This window comes from Branchiostoma belcheri, unplaced genomic scaffold (genome assembly GCF_001625305.1).
Source record: "Branchiostoma belcheri isolate BF01 breed outbred unplaced genomic scaffold, Haploidv18h27 scaffold72, whole genome shotgun sequence".
NCBI lineage: Eukaryota > Metazoa > Chordata > Leptocardii > Amphioxiformes > Branchiostomatidae > Branchiostoma > Branchiostoma belcheri.
The window spans coordinates 620,693-632,242 of record NW_017804376.1 but is presented as its reverse complement, the minus strand read 5'-3'; the positions used below and the strand labels follow the sequence as shown (position 1 = coordinate 632,242).

Sequence of the window (11,550 nt, the reverse complement as noted above, 5' to 3'; positions counted from 1 at the left end):
AAAGCGAGTACTCTACTGATTGAGCTATATTGTACCCGTAGTACATGCTGATGCTAAAACGTGTCTGTTCTTATCTTTTCTCCATCACAGAGAAGATAGGAGAAGTCGAGTTTGTAGTAATTCAATTTCACCAACTTATTAGTCCGTTAAGAAGGTATCCCTCCTGCAGGAGTATTGTGACAGTGGTCAGTCGGTTTTTCGCGTTCGCAGAAAAAGTCATTGTTGTCTCCGTCGTATTTCGCTGTAATTGGGCATGTGGTGTGCCATTATGTTCGTAAGATGCACTTTTTTCTTTTCACCGTAGCAGTTTTCATAGTGAAGTAAATGTATATTTCAGAAACACCCCTACTTTTACAATCCTGTGGAATAGGCCCTAAGTAGTTGTCTAGTAGGCGAGGTTCTCTAAGCAGATATTCGGTGGTTGTTTTGCGAATCAATTCGGCTCTATCCGGACAATTTATCGTGGTGGGAATCGGGCCATAGTCGTGGAATTTAACAAGAATTGCAGCAAACAATTTCTCTCTTCGTGTCACAATATTGAAGCTGGAACTGGAAATAAGCAGTTAACTGCTGCTGGTTTGGATACTTAAATCATGGTCTGACATTTTAGTAATGGTTAAATTTGGCCCATGGCATCATCATAGCATTACGTCGTGCAGTGCGTGAGGTCAACGTCCGACAGAGCGCTCACGCCGCGTCATCCCCAGCAATAGGCCTTACGTCACTTCCGGGTACAGCAGGACTTTATATTCTGCCCCGGTTTCTGACCACCGTACAGAGAATCACCGCGAGCTCGGCGTGTAGACCTTACCGTTCCCGCCCCACACACTGCAACTGTCCGGTAACATGGAGCTGGGCTTCCTTCCCGTGTCCATCCCCCTGACGTGGGTTCTGCTGGCCGTGCTGCCTGTCCTGTTTTACCTGTAAGTAACGTTACAGCTTAACGTTGCAGTTTTATTCACGAAATCAGCCTTGCAGCACAGTGTGCAGGTACAACGAGCTGATTAGTACAATCATTATGTGGCATTCATCATTATACAATCATTATGTGGCATTCAATATCACATACAAAACAGAGCATACACAAGCAAATGCTTCGGCCAGTCTCAGCTGGTGTTGATCAATTGTCGTTTTTCCTGTCCTGGCCTCTTAAGGTCAATGTTCCAACACCTTTGGGAGGCCACACACCTTTCCCTTTGTTGCCTCTTGAGTATTGTGTTTGAACAATTACCATGGAGGGTTCTTTGGCATATAATTAGCCGTGGTTATTATGGCTTCTGTCCATAAATATACTGTACTGTACTGTACGATAGATATACTGTAGGATAAATATAATGTACGATAAATGTATTGTACGATAAATATTATGTAAATATACGAGCCATCGCTATGACGTTACGGATAGCGGGTGGTAGGTAACGAGCGGGTGGTAGCGCTGGTGATTTGCCTGGCAATAACTTGCATATGCCTACCGATAATGACCATGACGCTATGACGTCACCGCCATGACGTCACCACCATGAAGTCAGCGCCAGTTTCCCATTTTTAAAAGGGAACAGATATCTTAGATAAGCCTTGCTCTTAAATTTACTCCTCACTTTTAATCAAATTCAATGCAATTATCAAATTAAACGACTATTATACTTCCAAACATGAAGATATTGACAATTGACTACTTGATGGTAATACAATGGCCCTTTCAGACAGAACTTGTTTGTGGCCTCTCAGTGTTACATATTAACAAACTAGAGCAAACAGTTGACTCACTTTACCTCGGTCTGTCACCATGTTTGGGCATACATGTAACACACATCTACAACAGCACCTTTGCCTCAGGGTCAAATGAGGGGACAAAATACGAAATGCAATCCAGAACTCAGGTCAAACTGGTCATCCAGAAATTTCCTTGACTTGCAATCTAAAATAAAACTTTTCCTTTGACCTTGAATTGAATGAATTAATGAAGCACAGTTCGACCCTATCTACTAGGAGGGGGGGGGGTCAATTGGCTCCCCTTCATCACTCGTGAACTGCATATGTATGTAGCGTATGATTATCAGATTTTGAGAGGATGGTGTACAAGTGGTTATGAATCATAATAATCAATTTGTTGTCATTATGACGTTTATGAAGGTCCAATGTTTAAAAATCATTCATCTTGGATTTTGTCCGATGACGTCTTAAAATTAGCATACTACTAGTAAATTATGAAATTTAATTCGTAAAAATTGCTTTAAATGTCAAAATATTATTAATGTTAGAAAGCATATGTAAGTTATTTGCATAAAAACATCAACGTTACGACTTTTGCGAAAAATGCCTGTCATAAACTTAACTATTAGTAACGAAAACTTACCAAGTCACCAAATTTGGTGGTAGTAGCGCAAGCCATAAAAAATAGTCAAAAAGTCCACTATAGAATAGTGTTTAAGTCAGAAGTAACAGAGCTGTTTTACTTTGCAAATGTTACCTTTCTCGTCCCTATTCTTTTAGGTACGCAATCCGACCCTTGCAGGCATTAAAGAAAATGGGCGTGTCTGGACCCAAACCATTGCCACTTATTGGAAATCTGCACCAGACTATGAAAGCGGTAAGGATTGATTTTTTTTTGCTTAACATATTTTCAAAATTGATTCTTGAATGAGTTCTTTGTATGGCTTACCACTCCTACGTTGAATATTATTACATTGTTTATGAAACAGACCAGATTTCTATTATAGTTAGCAGAACTGTTAGATATTCTCAACACCACCATATGTGTATGTTAACACCACAAACTATGTATGTATCATTTTGCCATACGTTGTACCTGCTACATCTGTTGCGAAATAAAGTTCTTATTATTATTATATTACCTCCTGTTTGTATTCTGTATATCATGGGTTCCCTTGGAAATCAGCCATTTTTCGCGATATCGGCTGAAGGGATTGGCAATATGTACACAAGATCAATGAATCGGTAAAATAAGTAATCAAAATATATTAAGCATATGTGGTCTAAATACACGTTCCATGTACTTCCATATACATGAAAAATAAGCGGCACAATGTTCATTTTCATTGCTGAGGTTTGCTTAAAAGAATATGTATGGGATCATCCTGATTTTAGTTCCATGCAGGAATTTGAAATAAAAAAATGATTCTTTATATCTTTACAGGGATTTTATAGTATCGAGGCTCAGAGAGATGGTATAACCACATATGGTACAGTGTACGGGTAAGTACTCCACATGCATATGACGCTCTGACACTTGACTCCACATTTAGTATACATGTACCTACAAGACAGTAGCTATTCGTCCTGTAATGCGTTCTAACACACAACACAACACGGCTAAATATACAAAACATACAAACATTGACAACAATAGCGAAATTATGCTGAAATTATGCTTGGCGGAAGGTCCAGTGTTTAACAATCTCTAATAAGCCGTTCTGATGAAAAAATATAATTACCGGTACGGTTTCGTTAAATTTCCACCATGGGCAGAATGCATAATAAACTTTATTGGCGAGACAAGTTACAAATTATGGCATCTTTTGCATACAGGAAATACATGCGTGAAACAATACACCTTATAAAGACTTCTAGTATTGAGAATGAGCTTTTAGAGGCATAGTCCGATTGGTCTAATTTGTAGCATTTAGGCATTTTTAAATGTTGTCTTGCACGTACAAAGCAAAGGTTATTACACATCAATATGTATCATTTGCACTTAAATTTGCTACTTGTATTCATTGATACAAATCCTGGTACAGAATAAAATATATACCTGTATACAGTGAATTACGCATATCGAACATATTTCGGACATACGATCTAACAGTGATTTTTGTCTTCTATTAACGCTGGATAAAATGGACGAACCAACTGGTCCAGATATTTCTGAAATCTCCCGGTTTCCATACTCACTACATTCTGTACTGATTTTGCAGTACCTCTGCAGGGAACAAAGTGTAATATTCAATAAGTGTCACACTCTAAATTGTTATAATAGGTGATATACATTGTAAAGCTGTTAAATTTTGTTGCATAGAAAATTCTCCGGACGTACTCCACACCTGATGATTTCTGACCCAGAGATGCTGAGAGAGATCTTCGTCAAACAGTTCCACAAGTTCGCTAACCGCGCGGTGAGTTAACATATCATTATAATAGTTTACTTAGCCTGTCAGCCAGACCATCGTAGGCTCGCTGGTATATCTACTGTGCACATGCAGGTTACTGAATATTTTGAGTCGTGTGCCGTAGCGATAGAGTGCTCGTTGAACAAACGTTAAAGCCTCGGTCACAACTCGCCGTACGTGCTTCTGCGTGCTGTCTACGTGCAAAAACGTGGGCAAACGTACGGCATCCGTGCGTGGTAAGTACCGCCTCCGCACGGAATCCTACGGATTTGGGAGCACGCAGACACGCCGTAGAACTTTAAGTGCATGTAAAACTTTTTCTACGTGCGGTCTGCGGATTCACCACCCGTGCGTGCGAGTACGAGCGACGCACGTGCCCCGTACGTGCCGTGCGTATGAAGCACGTGTGAGTATCCAACGAAGACCATAAAAAAGCCGGGTTTCGCACAGGTGCAAGGCGTTCTGTTGACGTGCACACATGTATCATGATATTGTATGGATTTTATTGGCTTAATCACTTGTATGTAATGCATTGTAGCCGGAAGGGATGTCTTTGGACGTCAAGCCGCAGAGTCGCATGCTCACGTCGCTGGTAGACGAGGATTGGAAGAACGTACGAAGTACCATCACTCCGGCCTTCAGCGGGGGCAAGCTTAAGCTGGTACTGAGCACGATTTATTTGTTTTTTATTATTTTTATTTATTTATTCAGTTGGTAAAATACATTATGAGAATTTTGAAACTCCTCTCCAACTGAAAGAATTACTCAACGAAATTTTCCTCCGAAACACTCGGTCTTATTAGGTGTTCAGACCCATTGCTGTCATCATGTGATTTTGTTCGCATATGATTTTGTTCAACAATTGATGAAAGTTATTGGAAGTCGGTATCACCCCCCGTCACGGTTGAGATGAGGGTGGTACGCCCCGATGTATATGGCCTCCCTTACACCTCTCATAAAGTGAAAAATCTTGGTATTATTATGTTTGGTTGGAGAACTGTTAAGGTACACATACGACAGTCCAAAACATATGAAAGTCTGTTGATTCAAAGGTCCACGACAGTAATTTGATATGATATGTTTGTATCTCTTCATTACATGAATTTTGATTATTACAAACAATGATGCACGTGCAACAATACAAATTTATGCAATAGAAATGAAGTAATGAATACACAAGCAAATTCATCATAAAGAATTCTACTAGAAGCTAATAATGATCTTGTCTTGGCAGATGACAGAAGCAATGAACAGCTGTGCCGACCTGTTGGTGGGAAATATCGGCAACTTTAGAGAAAAGGGTGAATCCTTTGACACGAAGGAGTGAGTATCAACCCACATCCCAGAAAAATCATACGAACAATTGCTAAATAGAAATGATTCAGATCACAAGGCGCTGTGCAACCTGGGAATTTTTACCATGCGTAAAAATTGACCGTGACCTGTGCAATAGCTCAATTGGTAGAGTGCTCGCTTTGTAACCGGGAGGTTGTGAGTTCTAACCCCGGCCGGGTCATACCAAAGACTTTAAAATGCTACACACTTCTTTCTCTGCTTAGCACTCAGCACATATGTAATGGGAGAGAGTGTGGGAATGCCAGACACACAGCACTACCAGCGGACCAGCCCCCTGCTGTAGTGCCCTGCACAACTGTGTGTCGCCCAAGGGCTACGGAAATGGACATGGGCACCAAACCCTATGCTCTGCATAGAGCACGGGAGACACCCAGGCGCAATGCGTCATGGGAATGGTAAACCGGTGAATGTAACTGTCATTCCTTTATTGCAGACTGACAGGTGCCTTCACCACTGACGTCATCGCCCGGACAGGCTATGGTTTGGACGTCGATTCACAGCGGAACCCAGAAGACCCCTTTGTCGTCAATTTAAAGAAGGCTTTCAGTTTTAACTTCAAGAATCCAGTTCTATGGCTCTTTTGTAAGTTCACATATTATGTTTTAATGTACAATTATTTTCAAAATAGGGAATGTTAAATGTGCCTCCAATGCTTGAGCTTAGTATGAAATGTGCACGAAAATTGGGTTTGTCAATGAATATTGAAATAAGCCAAAACAACCACACTATCCAATATGTATATTGACCATCATGGAGCAAAAATACTTAAAGTTCTGACGGAGAATGGTTACTGTAAGGACCTTTGATTGATTTTAAGGATACCACCCAGCAAATAACGGACTCATCTTGGGGCTTGTTTCTGCAGTTTTAATAGCCCAAAGTATACTAGTACTGACTCAAATGTGCTGATGTGAAGCAGTATGTCTCAATATCAAAGAGATTGCGAATATTTCCAGTTTTGCTGCCCTGAAATTTCATTGGATGCCTTTAATGCAATGTTATGTGAAAGCATTTCTCTCTTTGTCTCTGCAGGCATGTTTCCGAGCCTCATGAAGCCGATTTTGGAGAAGTTTAACTACAGCTTCATGGACAAGGATGCTACTGACTTCTTCTACAACATTCTTGAGCAGGTCATGGAGATGAGGCAGAATGGACAAGTAAGTGTCTGATAAATAAGTGGCTCAAAATTTATCTAACAAAAACCTCCACTTGTGCCTCCACTTCACCCTTTAGCACTATGCCTCAGGTATTTTTTTTAACTCTAAGAGTTTTTCTTTTAATACTCTTTTTGTATCTCATACACAGTGTTGCTTATAATGTGTATCAACGTAAGATATCAGGTACCAAATGCCATGTTAAGGCTGTTAATTGCGATATAAAGAACTATGTGGCAGCCCATTTATTGTAGATATACATGTAGAACAACTATACATTTGACCATTGACTGTAAAAGTACATCGTCGTCCCATGCTACCTAGTCTTTGTAAGGTAGATTAGTCTCATAGTACATTGTATGTTTGTTATTAGCAGTATATGTCGTGCTAATTTGTACCTTATATGTGCAATAACGTTCGTCTATGTTTTAAGGGTCGTGTGGACTTCATGCAGCTTATGATGGACGCCCACAAGGACGATGACGTTGACAACATAGACGCCAAAGAGACCAAAGTGCAAGAAACTAAGAAACGTATGTCTTTAATGATCACCTTTGTCTTCTTGAACAAGTGACAGTTTGTGTCCTGATCGGTATGCTTACCTTCGCTGAAGATGTTGTTTTTGCTCCTTCTTCTCGACAGTCTGTCTCCATGGTAACTGGTGCTGTAGCTGTTAGGTTACACTATTTATTGGCTGTTCTGCATATCACATAGACTAACAGGTATAGGAGGGAAATATACTCCTTTATGTGCAGTTCGTTCTTCCTCTCCTGCCATTTAGTCATTTTTTTTTTGCTCTTGAGTCAAATGGACGGTACAGGGAGCAGGCAAAATTTATACCCTCAGTTTCTTACACAGTGGGAGAGGGAGTGAAATACGCTGCATTTGCTAATGTTGCCTAAGCAACAAAAGGTTGTTTTTATCGGTGTTTAACCTTCGCACTGTCGTGATTATGATTTCAGCTCTGACCAAAGACGATGTTGTAGCAAACGCGTTCCTGTTATTCATCGCTGGTTACGAGACGACGGCAACCACGATGGCGTTCACCCTGTACAACCTGGCACTGCACCAGGAGGCACAGGACAGGGTCAGGGAAGAGATCAACCAAGTCATGGAGGACAGGGTACGTTTTTCCCTACAGAAAAATGTAGGTATTGTTTTTGGTCTGTGTGTGTGTGTGTATGTGTGTGTTTGTGTGTGTGTGTGTGTGTGTGTGTGTGTGTGTGTGTGTGTGTGTGTGTGTGTGTGTGTGTGTGTGTGTGTGTGTGTGTGTGTGTGTGTGTGTGTGTGTGTGTATGTGTGTGTGTGTGTGTTTCCGTATACACTGTACTTGTCAGCATAACTTAAGAAGGCACTTGTGGACCGGTGAAGAGGTTCATCAGTCACGTATTTTCGACGTCTACTGTACGTCTTGATCACGGAGTGACCTAATCTTAGGAGGAGCTGCCCAAATCTTACTTACCACTGTGTCGTAAAGAGGCAGGGGAAGCCAGAAGACCTGCACAAGTCTCGACCTAGTCTCGTGTTCTCGCGAGACGTGCTCACTCCGTGATCAAGACGTAGTAGACGTCGAAAATGTTTTACTAACTATCGTAATGTCGCTGATTGAAAAATGTTCTACTAACTGTTAAAACTTAACATTATTATGATGACTTGTTTTACAGGACCTAGTGGACTATGAGGCTGTCCACAACATGCCATACCTGGACATGTGTGTCAATGAGACTCTCCGCATGTATTCTCCTGTGGCTAGGTAAGTTTCACTGCAACAAAACTGACATTTGAAGAGGATATGAAGAGGGCATTTGTATAAAAAGAAATTGAAAAAAAAATCCCGTAAGCCAGATTGTACTTTAACGTACTGTCCCGATAACATTGAGTTTTCAGGTGTGCCTGAGTGTCACGTTGTCTATCCAAGCAAGCATTTTGTGTGTTTGTCTGCTTCTGGATAATTGTAGTTGCCAGTCGATGAAGGTCTGACATCCAGGTCATAAGACACACATGAAAACAGTTACTCAAACAGCTGTCAGACTGTTCAAGTAGCATCCACTACGTACTTTTCTTCATTTGGTATTTATCCAATTTGGTATTTACCCAAAAACTATGAATTGACTATCAATGTAACTATCAACTCATAGTTTGAGAAGCAGATCCCTTGTATAACTACATGTAGCTGTGGTTGTGGATTGACGGACTAATTAACCTGTGTTTCCCCAGTATCGGTCGCGTGGCAGGGGAAGAGGCCAAGCTGAAATGGCTGACTATCCCGAAGAACATGATGATTATCGTTCCTGTTCTTGGAATCCACTACGACCCCGAGCGCTGGCCGGAGCCAGACAAGTTTATCCCTGAAAGGTACAGTCTGTTTTATGACTCTGCAATGTTAATTATAAATAGTTTTTAAATTTGTTTTGAATGCTTCATTTTTGGGAAGCCCATTCTGGTGTGTGTGGTTCAAACCTTACAGTCTGGTCTCAGGTCTGACATCTTGAAAAGGTGGTAGTCACCTGTTGTGTCAACCCTTCCACAAATGTGATAAATCTCAATTTATAAATAAACATTTTGCATCAGCTGGCTATACATTTATGTACCTTCCAATCTTGTGCTACACCACTGTAGGTTCACTAAGGAAGAGAAAGAGAAGAGGGACCCTTTTGATTGGTTGCCGTTCGGGGCGGGGCCGAGGAACTGCCTCGGGATGCGGCTGGCGATGATGGAGCTGAAGGTGGGACTGACCAGGGTGCTGATGAAGTACCGCATCGTCACCGGACCGGACACTGATGTACGTTCTGCAGTTCTTTCTGTAGCTGTATCTTCACTTCTTTCTGTATCTGTGACTGTATCTTCGAATTCTTTCTGTATCTGTATCTTCTGTAGCTCCGGGGGGCTCCCTACATAGTCCGCCACTAGCGAGCCGGCGAAAAGCGAGGTTCAGTCAGGCTATATCTTCTGTATCTGTTGTATAATTGCACCAGCTTCCCAGGCACGTGGCCCGCCAGCAGACGCCCTGTTGTATTGGATCGAGTTATGTAGCAAGTGGCAGGACATAGTTGGAGGGCCTGGTCACCATCTACATGTATATGAGTGTGTTTAAGTTAGAATAAACAAAGCAGTACTTTGTTGGGCTAGACCATGTGAAGATAAATATTATGTTGTATCATTTGCTTTGGAAACTTTGCCCTTCTAGTTTGCTGTTTTACTAATTGTTGCTTCCTAATATGTGCTTTTCTTAGATTCCATTGAAGATCATGAAGAGCAAGCAGTTCCCCACCCCAGAGAACGGGATCCGGCTGAGGGCGGAGCTTCTGCAGCCTGAAAGTGACTGATCCATTTTAGTCGGAAAAGAAAACCCTGGGCGTTTTCAAAGTTGTTACATGATTATATTATAATGAACTGATGACATTCCAACTTATGAAGGTATAACGTGCATTAAGAAAAAGTTGAAATCCAGCTTAAATGTCAGAGTGTTTAAAAGCAATATGCAGAAGTTGATGATTGGGGATGCATTTGCGTAATTCTAGAGTATTTTCAACTGAATTGCAATACTAGACCATACTATAGGCTCCGCCCAAGGCTGTTGCCAAAACGTGTTGTTGCTAGATTAAGGCTTGGACTTGAGAAGTCCTGTTTGAAGTCTAAAAATACTATAGGTTTGTCAAATTTTAGATTGCTATACGGCTTGTGAAATGCCAAAGACTAGTCTGCTATGATGTATAAGCATGATTTGGCTGAACTACACTCATTGCTGTTTGATGAAAAGACGCAAGGTGGCCTCGTATCAATTCCAGAGGTCTACAACCTGCTTGCTAGTGCCCCCCTCCCAGCGTACCTCGGAACAGGTACTTTGTCCTCGCTCTGTGGCCGTATCTGTTGTTATCGACACAAAGAAAAACAGGACTCAACAGTGCACACCATGCGCGTTTATTCATCCTTTAGCACACAGCAATGAATTTAAGGAAATCACCAAAATTAAGAGTCTTGAAATAAAATGTGACGTGACTTTCAACTGGATCATATGGAAGGGCAAGAGAACACGTACAGGTCAGAAGTAAGGTTTTTAAATGAACCTCAGATTACACGTAGTTCACGTCACTGCTCATTTTGAATGGAATAGTCGCTTTCAATATATCAAATGTAGTACATGTAGTATCATAACATAGACAGGGTAGCTTTGTCATTGAATCAATGAATATGTTTTCAATTACAGAAAGCTTTGTTAATTACATCGCAATAACAGCTGGTGTTAGCTGTTTCTTGTGTGTGAAAAACTATGGCTTTTGATGATCAGCGTTTTGTGTTCACTGCCAAGGTTTAAAGCTATAGCCGAAGCTGATAAAAGTGAAAAAAATTCTAATCAAAAACATACGAGGCTTAAAGCACAATGGGGCATCTGACAATAGTGCGTTTTTGAGCTCGGTTATGTCATGAAGCAGGCGTGGCGCTGGGTAATGTTTCATCCTTCAGTCGTCACAGCAAATAGAGCCCCATACAACAATCTGTAGGAGTTATACAACAATATTGCATTTTAGTACAAACTGAGGTTAGTGTCTATTATATGAGGGGTAGACTAACAGTCGTGGAAAAAGGGATGAAGAAAGAACTTTTTTTCATAAAACAATAACCTTTATTGCATATTCATGCCCTATCGGGCTAAGTACAGGTGAACAGATGAAAGGGTAATATACATTTTGTAGTACAAATAGCTCTATAACTACACTAATACAGAGGTTCGGCTTCATATTGCAAGCAAAACAAATGTCCATCTTATTGTCACTGGATTTTGAGAAATTCCACAGTGCAGAGTTGAAAGAAAGTAATGGATTAAATAATCAGAGAAACTGTTGCAAACGTACCACATCAGCGTTTTCCCCTGAACTTGGCGAGGAGCAGATCATTTGCAGCCCACTCCTATG

The 11,550-nt window shown here is 41.0% G+C and overlaps 1 protein-coding gene and 1 long non-coding RNA gene across 2 annotated transcripts; one reads left to right on the top strand and one right to left on the bottom strand.

Moving 5' to 3' along the window:
• The first annotated feature begins 724 nt into the window (after positions 1–724).
• On the top strand, positions 725–10,776 carry LOC109485038 (cytochrome P450 3A6-like). The gene is made up of 14 exons (XM_019788432.1): positions 725–923; positions 2,494–2,590; positions 3,158–3,216; positions 4,037–4,133; positions 4,666–4,788; positions 5,362–5,450; positions 5,917–6,065; positions 6,516–6,640; positions 7,071–7,170; positions 7,600–7,760; positions 8,302–8,390; positions 8,855–8,992; positions 9,257–9,419; positions 9,871–10,776. The coding sequence occupies exons 1-14, from the start codon at positions 847–849 to the stop codon at positions 9,961–9,963; spliced, it is 1,560 nt and encodes a 519-aa protein (XP_019643991.1). The 5' UTR covers positions 725–846; the 3' UTR covers positions 9,964–10,776.
• On the bottom strand, positions 9,939–11,550 carry LOC109485047. Its single transcript, XR_002141107.1, has 2 exons — positions 11,491–11,550; positions 9,939–11,133 (listed from the first exon to the last, which is right to left on the bottom strand). It is a non-coding gene; the product is annotated as an uncharacterized LOC109485047 (long non-coding RNA).

Excerpts from the sequence above, each read along its gene's own strand:
- LOC109485038 (XM_019788432.1), top strand. The coding sequence starts at position 847 with ATGGAGCTGGGCTTCCTTCCCGTGTCCATCCCCCTGACGTGGGTTCTG. Across the intron at positions 6,066-6,515 it reads TCCAGTTCTATGGCTCTTTT|GCATGTTTCCGAGCCTCATG; the intron begins GTAAGTTCACAT and ends TTGTCTCTGCAG. Across the intron at positions 9,420-9,870 it reads TCACCGGACCGGACACTGAT|ATTCCATTGAAGATCATGAA; the intron begins GTACGTTCTGCA and ends TGCTTTTCTTAG.